At 41.6% G+C, this 17,751-nt stretch overlaps 1 protein-coding gene across 1 annotated transcript in view; it reads left to right on the plus strand.

The window, feature by feature from the left end:
* Window positions 1-17,751, plus strand: part of GFRA2 (GDNF family receptor alpha 2) — a 281,898-nt gene that overhangs the window by 177,110 nt on the left and 87,037 nt on the right. The window contains exon 4 of the mRNA XM_069213995.1: window positions 856-1,195. Coding sequence (XP_069070096.1) covers window positions 856-1,195 — 340 coding nt within the window. The remainder of the gene's footprint in view (window positions 1-855; window positions 1,196-17,751) is intronic.

Genomic DNA, 17,751 nt, shown 5'->3' on the forward strand with positions numbered 1-17,751 from the left:
ATAATATCTTGAGGGAACATTAAAATCATACCTAAGATCATTTTTCTTCTCGCTTCAGAATCCTGCTTCTATACTAGGTTAAACTTGAATGAGAGGTATGGCCTCTCATTCAACTTGCATATGAGATACCGGCCAAGTACGTTTTTAGCAATTATACAAAATTGAGCATTTTTTTTATAAAACTTAACTTTGAAAAAATGTTTGCTCACCTAGTTTTGCTGCAACAAAAAACAGGCCCAGGTCTGAACTGATGGAATTAAAGCAGCAAGGTTGATGTGTTTTGTTGAATGAGACGGGGCTAAAAGTCTGTGTTTTCATTCTGTATCTGCGTCTGCCTGTATATCATTCTTGGTTCATCATATTCTCTCTCTCTTTCTAATTCTCTCTCTCTCTCTTTTTTCTGGCCTCCACCTTGGTATAACCGTATAATCTGGTATGTTACCACAATGCCAGTAGCAAGCAAGCGGTATTTAATTCTCTGAATATCCCAAAGCTACGAAGTTCCTATCTACAACTGCATCCAACTATTCTCTTCGTTGTGATCCATTTTATATTTAGTGATATTTTTACTTTCTTTGAATTGTATCTATTGTATTTACTTTCTCTTGTTTTAAAGTAGGACATCCACACTCCTCTACTAAGAGGTACTGTGCAGTTTTGATTTAATCTACGTTTTCTATAAAACCAAACACTATCTCGGATTGTTCATATTTTTCAACTTTATCCAGGTATAGAGGTTAGAGTACGCCGCCAAACTTTGAAAGACCCCAATCTACAACTCACTCATCTGCTTCTTTCTCCCTTTTATTTGCTTTAAGGTACCACTGACCCATTTACTTTCTTCTGTCTATACAGGCCTGGAGCCCACCTCCTCCAAAAGTAACCACTGCTTGGATGCTGCCAAAGCCTGCAACCTTAATGACAACTGCAAGAAACTGCGCTCCGTCTATATCCAGACCTGCAGCAAGTCAGTGGGCTCCACCTGCAATCGCCGCAAGTGCCATAAGGCCCTGAGACAGTTCTTCGACCGGGTGCCTAGTGAGTACACCTACAGGCTGCTCTTCTGCTCCTGCAAAGACCCGGCCTGTGCTGAGCGGCGACGACAGACCATTGTGCCTGCCTGCTCCTATGAAGACAAGGAGAAGCCCAACTGCCTAGAACTACGCAACTTGTGCCGAACAGACCCACTTTGCCGGTAAGGCAACTCCCACCAAATGCTGTATTATTCCTGAGTTTAGGGGTTCAGCCACTAGATGACATGCTTGATGATGCTACTTTGAGATACACGATTAGAGCTGGTGTTAGTTGCATAATATTTGTATGTAGTTAATTATGTCTGTCTTGATAGTAAATATTGTACTTGTATGGAGCAGGTGCAGGAGTAGGGAGCGTTTGTGACTGTGTATATACCCAAATATATCTATGAAACAAACTGAACCAACCCAAACCCTTCAATTTTCACTTGTATGTTATGGTGAAAAGGGACTGCATAACTTCAGGGACCCATATTGTGCATAAGTCTGAAGAGAGCTCGATGCAAGTTTGAATGGGCATCTGTCCTTTAGAGACCTTTGCTGTGTTTAGTACAGGAAAACCAATAGGCAGAATAAAAGCAACATATTTTTTACAGAGGTCCACGGGGTCTTCAGGTCCTGCGAAAACGTGCAGTTCATGAGTAATGTGTTCCCTATAACTGTATTGAGTCATTGTGGCCAGTTTCTGGATACTTACCCTAACTGCTCACCTTGTGACTCTACTGCTTGGGCTAAGGAGAAGAAGTAAGAGTATCCATCATGCTTCCTTATTTCTCAGGGTAATAGTATGCAAAAACAAATTTGTTTCACCACACACGACTTGGAGAAACTAACATATTTAGTCAGGGAGAATGGTCCTTCTATGGTTCAGTAATGAGTTAGTTATGTAGGTAGATGTTTTCTAGGCGGGCGGAGTTTGTGGGGTTCTGCAACATGGAACTCCGCAAAGTGCTGAAAAAACTCCACCACGGTCCACACAGTTCCACGAGTGGTAGAGTGTGGTAGGTTGTGTTACTCATGTTGATTTTTAGCACAGGGAGTTTGCCCCATGCTGTAAAATCAGCGCGAACTGCACAATGTGCAACAAAAGAGGGCGCTGCTTCTTTCTGCCTCTCGAGTAGATTTTCTACTCGAGCTGCAGCTTCCTCAACACCAGTGGCTGGTTTCTAAATGCGAGCGGTAGTTACCTGCTGCAACCACCGACATTGAGAAATCTCGCCTGGAGGTGATCTAGCTTGTGATTTTTCCTTGCTCGCCCTTGCTAACCTAACATTGGCGATCCGCAAGAGAGGAAAAACCCTACCCGAGCCTCTCTGTGGAGTTTTTCAGAACTCTGCGCTGGGCAAAACTCCGCAAACTCCACCAGTGGAGCGGAATTCATCACTCACCCCTAATATTTTCCAGAACATAAATGGGCATACACTCTATGGAAGAACATGCATAGATAAGAACTTTTCATACATAGCAAACCTAGGTTGATACACTTTCTAGATGGATATGCCGCAAAGAGTTTGTGGTTTAGTATGATGGAGAGCCATGGACAGGCACAATACATGAACAATACATAACTAAAGGAAATCATGAGAATGAAGAAAAGAAGTTGTAGAAGCAAAAAATAAAGAATAAAAGGAGAATGTTTGTTCTCTGGGTGAAATAGAGTACTTGTGATCTCAACTCACTGACCCTCATGGCTACCTCTCAAATAGGTCATCGGGACTACATAGCCTCTTCCCGTCTATTAGAATATAGGTATGATCACATAGAAATTATTTTCTGTAAACATGTATCTATGCATTAAAATACAGAAGAAAGTTTTGAGCCAAATATAGATCTGAGACCTTCTCTTCAGACCGACTTTGAAAAGTCTGTTTTATACATTTCTAAATACACTTCTTGACTTAGCTGGAAAAAAATATATATATATATATTAGAACAGACAGATAAACCATAGCAAATGAAGGAGCTCTTTATAGGGTTTTCTTCAGGTAGAATAAGGTGGTACTCTGGAGATGGGTAATCAAATGTGTTCATCTTCCGAGACTGTCTGTCACTTTGGCTTGGGCAAACAAATTGGCTGCTGACTAAGCCTCTCTGAAAGCACAATCAAGATGATTTGTATCAGATGGTTTTGCTTAATAGCTACCTCGTGGTCTGTTCACCAGTCCTTAAGACAATATGTAAGCCTCACAATATGCAAGATAGAACCAGGTGTGATCTATTTGAAGAACTGGTGATTTAACAAACCAAAGAAAATGAGAACTTGAGCAGATGCTGTCATGCACACTTCACTCTGCCTTTGCCTCGTGCTCATATACTTTTTTGTAGACACTTTAATTCAAATATCCAAGTAGTGCATCTGCCTATTTCTGTTTATTGCAAAAACAATGCAGTTTATTATGACGGAGTTAATATACTGATTTAAACTGTAACAGTTCAGCTGCTGTCTAGCTGATTATGATGTATAAGATCTCCCCTACTATTAGTCTGAAATATTTTTCACGGGCATTTTTGTGATCAAAGTTTAAACAGATCTTAGCCTGTTGGGTCTTTAAAGGGACTTACCTGAAGGAAGACACGTGAATAAGCATGTCTGCTGATGAATCATATTGGGTTGGGAGGCCACTGCCTCTTTGCTGTACTCAACTTATTACTTGTAGTTCAAGGAAGTTATGTTTTTAGCGCTTGGATACTGTGTATGTACATTCTTCGATTCAAAGCAATCAAAGGAGGGGTGGAGTTGGTCGTGATTGACAATGAAGGTCTCCTCTTATAAACATTACAACAGAGACCTCTAGAGTACGTAAAGGTGTGGAAGCCATGCTTCTTGACTAAAAAAAAAACCAACTATAGAGACATAAATTGTATTCAAATTTAGAGTCCCATAAGGACCTGTAATCTGTTCAGATTTGGAAAAATCTGTGTTCAGGCGCAAAGTCGTCGCTAATGCTTATTGTTAATGGATTCACATCTCGAGTAGGGATGTGCAAAGTTTTTATTTCACAAGGAAAGTTTTGCGTAGATCCCAAATATTGTCTGCTGTAGTTTGTGTAGATTCCTGCTTTCATATGCTTTTGTGTAGTTTTCCCCAAAAGTGCCAGTGTTTTCTCATAAATGCTAAGTAGTGCTGACAAAGGGGGGGTCGTTTCTTCTAATTTAACTTTAGAACCGTTTTCCTAAAAACTTTGAAAGTTGATGGAACTTGGCAACTTGACTTTTTCTCGCAAGAACTTCAAAGGGCCTTAAATCCTGATTTTACATTAAAAACTACAGGCAGAAAACTTTGAATACTACATGGGTAATGAAGATTAGGGCCAACTTTGCATACCCCTAATCTAAAGGCAGTCATGTTCAGGTGAAGAGAACTCTTCCCTTATTGAAGGGTAATTATATCTATAGAAAGCTATTTTAAGGTTCTTGTCTTGTACTCAAGCACGGGAATAACCTTGTTCATAAAAGAGTAATTAATTGTGCAGTTAGCACGATAAATGTACTCCTGAAGGAAAGTGTAAGTGTTTCATGTTAGTGTCTTCTGAAAGCGTTTTACAATGCATCATTAGCTTAAGCCGTGAGGCCTTTCACTAGCATTAAGGCAAACTAGATATTATAATGCAATAAATTGTGAGTGGTAACTCCTTTTCTTGTGGGTGGGATTGACCCTAATACACAGATTTTTTAACCACGCAAGCAAAGTGAAGCAGAATAATTCAGATATTTAAAGGTGTAATATCGTTTTTATTAGACAGTCCAAATAAATCCTTAAATATGACCTGTGACAGAATATTATTGTAGTAGTTTACACCTAGAACTGTTCTTATAAGCTTGCAGATGCTTTGCCCTTAGTTGACATAGGCTAAGAAGGTGTCACATTCCATAACCACCACCCAAAACGTGTTTCACCCTAAGGTATTCTTCAGCCTGGGGCGTTTTCAAGGCTTCGGTCTAAGCCAAAACCAGTCATATCAGCTGTGGTCAAAAGAGGGAACACAGAGTGAAAACACTGTATCTATGAAAACTTTGCCTCTTGGTCTGAAAGGGGTCTGTGAGAGGCAGACACATTTGAGGATTGATTTGTATAGTCCAACAAAATGATAGTGTATCTTTATGTTTCTCGTGTATTCAGCTTCATCTTGTTTTTAATGTGAAAGCTTTTATCCATACCTTTCAAGACATCAAAGAGAGGATAAAGAAGAAACCAGACTTACATTGAAAGGGAAACAATTGTAGAGAATCTACAGCCAATAAGAGTGTTTTATAGTGCTGCTCAGTGACTCAAAGCCCGGTTTTGCTCACAGAGAGCACTGCTATTTGTGTGTGGATTTTTATCCTTTTGTTTTGAGAATATAAAGTGACTCACAGGTACAGCTCACTTTGAATGTATCCTGCTAAGGCTGTTGTCGAAGGTCTCTGAGTAATGTGGCTTCATCTAATTCAGTCCTGAGTCTGCAACACCTTGAAGATGTAGTGAAGAAGCTGCAGCTGCAATCACAAGGAGCGAAAGGACACTAATGGGAGTGCGGTGACAATTTAGTAGCATTCAATGGGAATAATGAGTAATCGGTAATGGGTACCCATTGACAGTACTTAACGCGTGTCAACCGACTAACAGCTAATGGATGGCCATAAAGCAATCCCTAATGGGAGTCTATTGTTCAGCGCACTCTTCACTGAGGCGGATATAACTATAGCATGATCGGAAAGCGAGTGGTGGTTTGGTACAAAAGGACAAAAAATTCATCATATAGATAATGCCCTCTTTGTAAACATAGATCAAATCCCTTCATATAGAAAATCCTGTATAATCCAGAAAGGGCCCAACACTCTCTTACTTAATGCCCTAATGTAAGCAATATGGGTTACCAATGAGGTTTGGATCCCTTTCGAAGATGACCTCAGTATATGAAGTGAAATCAAGATGTAGGTAAACCCATATAAAAGATAATTAGATCATATCTTGCTTTTCACGGTTCAAATCTAGATTAATACATCAAATCAGTTTGTGGCATCCAGTGAAGGTTTATTCTGAATATAAGAAGAATATGGATTCATGTGAGGTACACAGGAGGTGAACAAATGCCTAAGAAGAGCAAACACCGACACATGTTTTGCCCCCTAGTGGTAATTGTACCTGGGACTTTCTCAAGGCTTTCCAAATATTCTTAAGAACAGTTCATATAAGATCTCATTATCCTTGTTCAATCAGTTTACAACTTCATTGGGCTTAAAATGCTCTTTGCTGTGGATTTGCTTCTCATACTGTTGGAAACCAGGGCGTATTTGTAAGGGCTCAGTCTTAGATCATGGTTATTTGCTGCTCCCAAAGTGATTAGCTGCACATTACACTGTCAGCTTATGAGTAGGATTTTAATTGGATGCCTCTGGTGCTGCAGACAGGATTTTGATTGGCTGCATTTCACACTGAAGGTAGGAGTCAGATTGGATGAATCTTACATGGTGGGAAGATGGAGTAGCATTTAACGAGTAGCATCTTACTTTGTGGTAAGATGTTGACTGGCAGTATTTCACAATGCGCTGAGTGTTGGATTACCTGCATGCACAATCAAATGCAAAACTGTAATCTGTAGCATATCAAAATAAGACAAGATTCTGATTTATTATATCTTGGGCAGTGATTGGTTGTAATAACGTGATTTCAAGAATTTCATCGGTTGCATTCCACACTGCAGGCTGAAGAGTAACTAGTTGCGTTATTAGAATACTGTGGCCAGCAGTTTGATAGGTCTCATCTCACAAGTCATGAGGATTTTGGTTTGTCGTATTTACTGTTGTGAATGTAGGTTTGGAATGCAGCTGCATAGACTCTGTGAGTTGGATTGGTTGTATCTCACGAAGATTGAGCAGAATTTTATATGATCACATTGTATCCTTGTACTGGTACATGTAACATTCACACATGTACACGAGGCACTCGGATTGTGCCCCCGTAACTTTTGCTTTTTCTTCTATTTGGTGGGAGGTATTTGTGGGTTTTGCGTTTGGACTCATGATTTCTTTGGTGGCATGGGGTGCACTATCTGGTTGCACAAGGCACTTATCTTTCACCAAGAGTACCTTGCTTCAAAATCCTTCACATTTGCCCCATAATATGAACATTCTCTACATGGGCCTAAATCCAATCTACCACGCTGCTCCTATGCTTTGCTTTTCCTGTCAGATATTTGGTTTAAAACTACACAAGTGATCTTAGAGTTGTGGCTCATTGTAGAAGATGTCTTTCTCAGAGCCACTAAATACTTTGAAGCTGGATATTCCTTATTCTCCAGTTCGAAGGATTCCAATCCTATGTTGTGTGTTAAGAGCGTCCCATTCAAATAATGATCCCTTACAGTAGGTACCAATTTTTTACAATTGAAATTGGAAAACATTCATATTTTACCACCAACTCAAGTAAGGGGGTAGCCATTTGCAAGTTAGAAGGAGTGCCAAAGGGCACCCCTTCCATGAATGTTCTGTGAATATTGACAAAAATGTATTCAAGATTAGGCACTGGTCCATTGTACCACAACCTACTATAAAGAAGGTTTGTGTAACTTTTTTATTTTTTTAAACACACCCCCTTTTCCTTTTAGTAAAATGAGCTGGTTAAATAGAATTGCTTTATTTTAAAGCGATAATAGACATAGTGGTCTGCTGACTCCAGCAGGCCAACATCTGTGTTATTGAGGCCAAACGTAGTGAGTCATGACTTGTGATCAACCTCATGTGTATTAATGCAGTAGGTCGAATTGTGACACACTATGATTCAATTATTTTGAGAACTGACTTATTAGTACATATGTCAGCTTGTAATTTACTAATCCATTCGGTAGAGGTTAATGCGTGAACTGAGATCACTCTTACCAAATCCAATTTCTTACATTCCAAATAAGAAATCACAAATTGCAAGTTGTTATTAGTAGCAATTTACAGTTTCTTATTTTGAGTCTTTGTGCGCGAGACTCTTACGGTGATTAAGCATGACACACTTTGTAGTTCACACTGCTAACTATCCAAATGTTAATTTTTATGTTTTTTTCAGTTTTTAAAATGTATGTTTATACTTAATATTAAATATACTGAAAGCAACACTTTTATTAAAAAAAGACATTAGAATTCTAGCAAATGAGTCTGGTAGTAAATACATATGTGTCTTTTTTACTGTGAAACATCTAGAGTTAAAGTTACGGTAAATGTCAGAAATAAAGCCTTGGTATTGATCTTTTTAAGGTAAAGCGCATGGGGTCTCAGTAATGGACTCGCAGTAATGTACATTATCATGCAAAGCACAGAGAGCCTCAGTAATTGTAGATCTCGGTAATGGAACCTCAGTAATGGTGAAGTTAGTAGAGACATACATCAGTCCAAGTGTAAGACCCTGGGTGGCTGCACTCCTTTCTGTCAGGGCAGCAGAGGGATGTACTCGCCATATCCGTAGATCTCTGCCAGCCTGGCTCAATGCCTCCCGAGGAGCTGCCATCACACATTTTGCGGAAGGGCCACCGTGTTTGATGTGACTGCTCTGCAAACTTTAGAGTTTTCCAAAAACAAACTTCTAACTCTGGGGTGTGTTTCTGTAAAACAAAAAAATCCAATGACCGTGGCAACTTGGGAGCTATCGCCCAGGGGGTGGGAATCATTGTGTTCTCCTGTTTGTGAACTTCAGGCCTTTCCTGGTGGTCTTGAACACGAAAAAAATACCTTTAGGGCAGATGCCTGAGGTACTTACACCGACAGCCCCAAGTCCATTCCACTGGCAGACCTGGCGGGGACATTGACCTTAGAAAAGTCGCAGTTGACTTATTCACCTAACTCTGTTAGATTGGGCGGACAATCAGTCTTGGGGAACAAGGTATGCCACCCAGTGCAGTGTTCCCCATGCACTTAATCACTATTAAAAGTTTACAGGGCCTCATCCATCACAGTATTTGCAAACCTTTTCATCCTTCCAAAATGTTTACAGACTATGGAATTAGAGTAGAGTGCGTCACTGTAGTGAGCTTGCAGGCAGTGTGGGCTTTAGGCCAGTGAGAAAGGTGCAGCCGCACTGGGCGCCCACCTGGGAGGGTGCGCTGCACTTACAAAAAAGTTTTGATTTAAAAGAACCTGCTGCAGAGTTCCTTCTGCACTTATCTTTTATGCAGCATTAAAAATGTCAAGATAAGTAATGTGATTACTGTTGCTGCTGGAGGGAGAGATCGGAGTTTTGTCTAGGGGCCGTTTTGACCCGCTATAAAGTAGCACAGAGGGTTAATATGACTGCTGGAAAGAACACGTACCCTGCAGATCAACTTCTGTATTTTATGTGGATAGCTGAGTAGATTACTGCTTTTGTCACAGAGGTTCTTTTGTTGCATCAGTTCACAAGATCCAACTTTAATGTAGAGCAGTGACTGGTATAAACTGTCATCAAAGGTCTGCATGCAAATGGCATATAGGTTAGGACTTTATGGCCCACATTTATACTTTTTTAGCGCCGCATTTGCGGCATTTTTGGACGCAAAAACGGCGCAAACTTGCAAAATACAATTGTATTTTAAAAGTTTGCGCTGTTTTTGCATCAAAAAGCGGCGCAAATGCGGCAATAAAAAAGTATAAATATGGGCCTATGTTTTTTCCCCGTCTTTCATTATACATTCCTAATGTGGCTGAAAAGGTTTACGTTGGAGAGATATACATTCTTATTAGTCAGGTAAGCCTTTAGAAATGCTTTAGAACAAATGAAATGTAAGTCAGCCAGGGGCTATGGAGATCTGAGGGGCGCTTCTGCACTGTGGTAGTGAGGGAATTCGAGGAGGAGGTGGGGGGGCAAAAATGATTGTCGCTCCGGGCGCCACTAGGGCTAAAGCTGGCCCTGCTTCCCGGGTTGGGACCACTGTACAGTGTTTACATATCTTAGTATAATTACACATTGTTTACATGTTTTGGTATCTCTGCAGAATTTTCAAAGCGTCACATATCACTACAGATTTTTCATAGGTCAAATGTTGCTGCAGGGTAGGTCTGATATAAATACAGGTTGTTCAAAGGGCCAAATATTGCAGCAGAACGCTCATAGGGCCTAGAATCGATGCATTGTGATTACATGGCTGATTAGGTTTGTTCTTCCCTATATTTCGAGTGATGATGTATGTGAATGCTACATCATGCAAAAACACGAAGTGATTTTTGGACAGCAAATAGCTTGTGAAATCCAAACACATATTTATGTGGCAAAGTATGACGTAAAATTGTTGCCACAAGTTCTTCCCACTGCATGCATTCAATATCTGGAGGCAGCACTGAGCGGTAACTTTACAGCCACTGTGTGGTTGCCACTGTTTCTGCCTCTTGTTCCTCAAAAATCCAGAATGAGTTCTGAATGCGACAGAGAGTGGCTGATAGTAATGTTAATACCAGACAAGACTTTTCTGGCATATTTTTCTGACTTGTTTATTATTAGGCCCAAAGTCTAATCTGGCTGCAGGGCCTTTTCTAGATTTCTTATTCTCAGGGAAATTGAATGCCATAATACCCCTGCACAGTGTTTAGAAGGTCTGTCATTACACAAAGTGTTTACTCTGTCTTTTCTTCTGGCCAGGTGTTTAAAGAATCTCCATTTCTTATAACGTATTTAGGGCGACCTTTATCACTGCAGCTTTTTATCCATTCCCACCTAACAAAAGAGCAGAATAAAGAATGGGGTATCATTAATGTAGTAGGTGCAGTGACACCAGGTCCTGGAGTACGAGGGGCCAGTGCACCAACATTATACCTGCCTTTTACTACTTTATGCAGGGCATTCCTCGCTTGCATTAAGGCCTATAGCACCCTTGCTTCACCATTGGTTGCAGCATGGACCACCATGACCTTGGTCTTCGTATTTCTTAGGCATATATACAGTGCTTAATTTGTGCTTGTTGTTTCCGGTGCTGAGCACTGGCACGTATTTGTGCGGGCGGGGGCTTATTCTTCTGCCGCAAGCATTCGCTGCGAGCTCTTGTAGCAAAATACACATATGTGAAAGACGGAGGAAGAAAAAAGTGAAAAAAGTCACAAAATTAGAGGGCAGAAAGCTGCGAGAGAGAGCTGGAGGGACAGGGTGAGTCTGTAACTAGATTAAAGAAGCGAGAGATGTCTTCAAGGTTACTCTGCCTCGGTATTCCGTGTTCGCACATTCAATTGCAGCAACCGCGTGTTTCAGAGGAGAGCTTTGAGCACCGGCAGCTTTTTATTTACAAATTAAGCACTGCTTATAAACATGACCTTAGATTCTGATATGTTGAGTGAGAGTTCTTTAGTACACCCGTAGTGCAAATCATGATCTAATATTTGCTGCAAACTTGTGTATGTGGGATCTATGCCACCTGGTTCGCGTGTAGCAGCCAGGAACACTACTGCTATCTTTTCTGAATCTTATGGTTAAATTTCTAGCCTCAATTCTCTATCTTTTCGCTTCCTCTGACGCGGTCAGTCCCTGCGATGTCGCCCCCAGCATCTCTGTCTGTATGCATATGAGATGTTTGTATGGAGCTGCATGGGACCCTCATCCCTCTCGCTCACAGAGCTCAGCACGGCTCAGCCTGTGAGTGAGATTGTCTGAGCCAGGATGATGGAGTACCCTCTCAGGCCTCTCTCCTGGGGAATCATCTCCTGAGCCGCGGACAGACATCAGTGCATTACCTCTGAGCACCTCCGCTCCTGTGGATGTGTTAGTAATGGCTGATGTTGGACATGGCAGGCCAGATACAAGTGCAGGTGAGTCACAGAAGGGCTGACGTGATGTTGAGGCTTGATCCGTGTGTCACAGGAGTAGCAAGGCCTCTGTAATTTTTCTAAAGGTTGAGGGCCTTCTCAAACCTTTTTTGACTGGAAAGGCTATCTGGGACGACCAGGGCACCCGTTATTTGCTGCGTCAAACTGACAGTAAGGGAAATTGGGGTGTTATGCCCCCTTACGGTCTACCGATTGTATGGAAGAGAATCAGTTGCATGCCACAATAACTCTCGGGTAATTTTCTTAGTGCAAGAGTGTAATCGCACATAATTTTGGTTCATAGTTTTGAATATTTATAATCTCCTTTTTATGCTTGTCCGTGTAAATTTCGCATTGGAAGGCTGGTTTGAGAAGAAAATGTCTTATGGGAATTGTGAAACCTGTTGCCCAGATTGATTCACAAGTGCTTCTATTGATCCACGAGAGTAATGAAGCAGGAGCAAAGAACATTTCGCAATATGAATTGAAACCAACCTATTTTGCAGATCTGGAAAACTGAACCAGCAAGACCAACCTTTCCAGGGGGAATTGTCAGAGATTTCTTCTCACAACACAATCACAATAATTTGGTATCACAATATTTCAAATATTTTGGCAGGGACGTGGTACATTTTATGGGTAGCTCTGAAGAGACACTCATGAAATAAATCAGTACAGTGTTCAATGGGGCATTCTTTCGCTGCAGCAGAAAATCATGTGTGCGTCTACAGAACTCGTGTGCTGTGTGCTCTTGGGGCTGTTTCAGAGCTGGGCTGAAGACGTCACCACCCATCCTGTCCTGATGGTCATAGTTTCAGGCTGCCAGTTGCACAGGCATACAAAGCTTGGCCAGGAAACATAAAGAGAGGCTCTGGCTCACACTCCGAGACACTCCTTTGATTCAGCCTGCTCTTCTCAGCTGCCCTACACTCTGCACACAGTGGCAGGGCTTGTTTTCTCAGTGGTCACCTCCCTGAAGTTCAGGTGCTTTTACCCTCTCTCAGTGTGCCAGGCAAGCTCCTTGGTGCAAAGTAGCCCCACAACTCTTTCAGCACAACAGCAGAGATTTAATGTGATGTCCCCTCAACTCTGGCAAACTGTCTGTCTAGGACACCAGCCATGAATCTTAGTAGCTCTTTGAGTATTCTGAAGAGCACTCCCTCTCTTGATTATGAAGAAACTAGAACTGGAACCAAGCTGTATAGTTTGGTTCCCACTATTCCTGTCTTTTTCAAGACAGGTAATGCTGATCCGACCATCATGGTTCTGGAATCAGTTTATAGTTTCCTTTAAATAAACACCTTCTTCTTATGCCTAGGGGACACAATCTTTATTGAATGTGATGGCTTTAACAGCAGCTAGTAACAATACTGCCACCAAACTAGAGCAACCAAAACATTCGTATGAAGACTGACATCTGGCTGTCAGCCTTCTGGAGCAGCACTCGGGACAGACATAGGACATGTGATGCCTTGAAGATTCGATCCACTCAACAAAAGGGAGTCACCTTCAAGATTATCCAAACACACAATCAGCCAAACGGTAATACTCAGGAAGCGATAATCATCATACCCTTGCTAAAAAAGTACAGCACTGTATTTTTAAAGCAGCCCTTTCTCTTTCACTTCTGACTGTGAGGCCACATCATTCTACTCTAGAATGTAAACAAAATACATTATCCATGTCTGGGTAGACTGCTCCTCAAGCTCCATCTTGTGCTATGTTTTACCAGGTACATCAAAAATGTATCCCACAACCATACACTCAAAAACAAAAAAAATCAGCTACCCATCGCCATACATACACACACTCATGACACACACACGTCACTGCAGGGTCTAGGCATTACATTCAAGTGAAACTTTACTAGAATGGGGCCTGTAAGCACCACACTACTACTTAAACAGAAAAAGGTCAGTTTACTATGACCAGTCAGAAAAACAGTATATTGGCATCATGTCTATGTTTCAGTACATGGGTGGTAGCCCCACGTGCACTTGGTGTGCCCTGTAGACCTCAGAGCCAGGTCCTGGATGTCATGGTCAGATGTGAAGCCTAAGCACACAAGATTATTGATTGTGCAGGATCAAACATGTCAGGATAACAGATAACCTACAGCGGGGTAACTTGGAGTGGAGAGGCAATCTTCCATTCACATTCCAATACAAGTGCACAACATAATTTGCACTGCGCAGAAGTGGAAAAATACCAGTTTGCTTGGGTTGGTCATACAAATGGTAAAAAACGTTCTCATTCAGCTCTGAGTACAGCTTATATAAGTCAAGCTAAAGGTAGAGAACAATTTACAATTGGTGGTGAAAAATAAAGAGGACACACAGAGCATGAATTACGCTTAAGCAACATCCAGTTGCTTAGGGTTTTCACACTTTTTTTCTCACAAATATTTATTTTTTACTTGTAAGACCTACTACTCACATAGGATGACATTGGGTTACCTTATTACATTTACAAAGTGATAACCTTTGATTGGGATTCGGTAGGAAAGTGATGTTTGGTGTCTAAGGAATTGTAATGTGAAATCCTTTTTAATGGTAAAGCCAGCTTTTAAGTCACAATTCTGAAAATGCCACTTTTACAAAGTTGGCATTTTCCTGTCCCCAGACACAATAGGCTAGTGTGAAGGGTCAGAGCAGGGAGGCAGAAAACTCTAGACGCCTCTATAATGGGAAATTGCAAAAGTTTCTCTGACTTCAAAGTAGGCACCAGGTGTAAAAAGGTGACCCTCAGACCCAATCTTCAGATCACTTCTAGACCACTGGAAGTATCAGAGGGAGAACTACTCTGCAGCTCTGCTGCTCTGCAAGAAGGACTTCACGTTGCTCTGCTGTTCTGCTGCCCTGCTGCTCTGCCTGCAACATTGACTTTTCTGCTGCCTTAGGAAAAACTAGAGGAAAAGGCAGGAAAAAAAAAATTACAGAGACACAACTGGCTCCTCAGCGCTGACATAACTTTACCCATGTGGATGCAGGACTGAGCATCACAGGTTCTGTTCAACAGCTTCGCAAACACAGACCCAGTGAGACGAATCTCAACACAAACAAGCAGCCCAGCTCGATGCCTCACAATGCACCTCAACGCAGGACTACGTATTGTAGCTTCTGGCAGTTTCACAAGCACCATCCCAGGGTGATGCACCTCAAAGCCAACCACAAGCCTAGCTTGATGCAAGTTCTCGCCGTACCAGTTGCTTCAATGACCTCAATGCAGCATGACACATCTTGCCGCAGGATCTTGCACCAAAAAATGTCATCAATCGCTCCTTGATGCCTGCACCATGCAGTCCAATGCAAGGACTTTTCATCTTGACACTCGGAACACAAGGTACTTGTATCAGCGGACTGAACTCAGTCCTGTATCCAACCTGCACTCCATCGCTTTCGGCCTGACTTTGTGACTCAGACCCGGTCAACTGCTACCAGATAAATGCAATTAGTGCTTCTTGCTTCTAAGTGCTTCTCAGTGCTACTTTTCTTCAAACCGTTTAAAATTGCGTATCTCCACTTCTACTAATTGAATTTTTGTTGTTTTGGTCATAAATTATTTACTAAGGTTTAGTCTATTTTCCTAGATTTGTATGGCGCTTTTTTGTGTTGTATTTTCTCTTTATTACTTTTTGCAGTGGTGCATAAATACTTTACACTTCTCCTTTAAGTTAATTCTAACTGTTTCGTGCCAACTTACCAGAGAGTTAAGCACAGGTTAATTTGGGATCTGATTGTGTTTCACCCTGACAAGTATTGTGATTTTTGCTTGAGTAGGGTTTCACTCCCATCAACTTATAACCTAATTTCTATCACGGATCTACAATTGCACTTCCACTTCATGAACAATTTAAACTGTGTTCATGTGGCTGTAAGTTAGAAGCACTAATAACTGTTATATTATTTTGGTTGCTTGTAAAGTGGTTAATGCAATCCTGAAGCTGCCTCAAAGCGCTTTAAGCAGGAGAGGAATGAAAGGAATAGGTGAGAAGGAATGTGAGAAAATATGTATGCCATACATGGTAGCAGCACAGTACTGCACATGGAGTAGAAAAAGGTTTGTTTTAGGTTGCCAAGCAAGAATGTATAAGCAGAGGAGGCAATGTTGGGGAATGTTGGGTTACAGTGCCAATGAGAGTAAAAGAGGAGAAACTCATGGTAGTCTGTAGTGTCTGGTAAAAGAACAAAGAGAGAGAGTGAAGGACTAGAGGGGTGTTTGTGTGTGTCTTCCTGTTCCTCTTTCTGCTAGTAATGGAATCTGGGCCTGTACGGAGAGTAAAAATCGAGGAAGTCCATTTGAGCTAGACCAGGAAACCAGGAGACTGACCACTTATCCTGTCCTGATAAGAATTTGGATCATTAGTGAGTGAGTAAGCCATGTACATGGTGGAAAATGGAGGAAAGTGACAGTTAGGTGACTGTAGAAAGCAGTGTAGTGTGACATTTCAAAGCATGAGTGCTAAGCCTGGGCAAAGTTCAAAGAGTTCTGCTACGCGGAACTCTGCAAAGTGCCAAAAAAACTCAGCCATGCCACAGTGAGTTCTGCGAGCGAGCGGCAGAGTTTGGGTAAGGTGTGCTGTTCGCATTGATTTTCAGCACTAGAGTTTCTCCAGTGCTGTAAAATCAGTGTGAATGGCATCACTCGGAGCACCAGAGGGCTCTAATTTCTTTTTACCGCTTGAGTAGACTTTCTCAAGTGGCAGCTTCCTCAACGCAAGCTGCGCCTTTCTTATTGCGAGTGAGTGTGTTCAGAAATCTTGCTTATGCTTGCTAACTTAGTGATTTATTTCGCTCGCGCTCACCAACTTAACATTGAGAAGCATGAAAAAAACTCCGCTCTGCGTCACTTCGCGGAGTATTTTGGAACTCTGCACTCCGCCTGGAGTGTGGAAAACTCTGTGTACTCAGTCGGCAGAGAGGAATTCTTTGCCCACCCTTAATAAGGACGTCAGTGGATAAGTGACTGGACGTCTGTGGGCAAAGTGATCATGCAATAACCTGTAAAAATATTTGAGACTGCCCAAAATGTGCTAATACAGAGTCTAAACCTATTGAGTATTACCTGACTTTGGCCTCTCCGCTGATAAAGCACTGGGCGTGCCTCATTTTCAAGTGCACTCATTATTTACATGTGCTTAACATACGCTGCAAAAATACCCTGTTGCATATTTGAATCTCTGTAGGACCCACTGCGCATTTCATCTTTCTGATGTTGACAAATCAAGTTCAGCTGAGTAAGGTAATAATCAAACCTCTCATTTAAGTACCAGGGGGCAATTCATTCCATGCCGTGTTTTAAAGTCAGTTATTTTATAATTCAAATATGGATTTCAGGCACAGATTTTCGCATCTCAGATCTCAGCACACTGGCCTGTTGACGGCCTTGAGCAGAAGCGATGGCTTAGCCAATCATGCAGGGTTTCTATTGAAACCTTTGAAGCCTTAAGTACACTGGGGGTTAAGAAGCAGCTTTCATAGCTACTTGAAAAATGATTTATGAAAGCATTGTCCGGGGGTGGAGGGTGACGGAGAGTGCCGAGTTATCCGTAGGCGCCTAGGCCCTCTCTCATCTCTGCTGACAAGAAACCTTACCTCAGCAGTTTTTCCCCTCAATTTGCACTCCTGAAGTTGTGCGAATCATAGCCTCTTTGACTAATCACAACCATACAGGGTCCTGGGCCTAACCGCACTAGCAATTCAGACTAGTCACTATAACTTTCACTTTATCTATGAAAAAGAATGCTGAAAAACGACTGGCTCAAGCAAACGAGAGTCCCTTGAGAGCCATGCATCAAATAGACACATATGGGTGGATTCAGTGACACAAAGGCCCTGATTACAAGTGCAGGGCTAAATTCTGATTCTTGTGTAAACACGTGTTTACACAGAAATTAGAATTACGAGTTGTGTCACACCCTTGCTGTCTTCTCCTAAAAATTTCCAGCAGATCAAACCTGACAACATTTATTGGTAGAAAAGCACAGCAA

The sequence above is a fragment of the Pleurodeles waltl genome, chromosome 11 (assembly GCF_031143425.1).
Source record: "Pleurodeles waltl isolate 20211129_DDA chromosome 11, aPleWal1.hap1.20221129, whole genome shotgun sequence".
NCBI lineage: Eukaryota > Metazoa > Chordata > Amphibia > Caudata > Salamandridae > Pleurodeles > Pleurodeles waltl.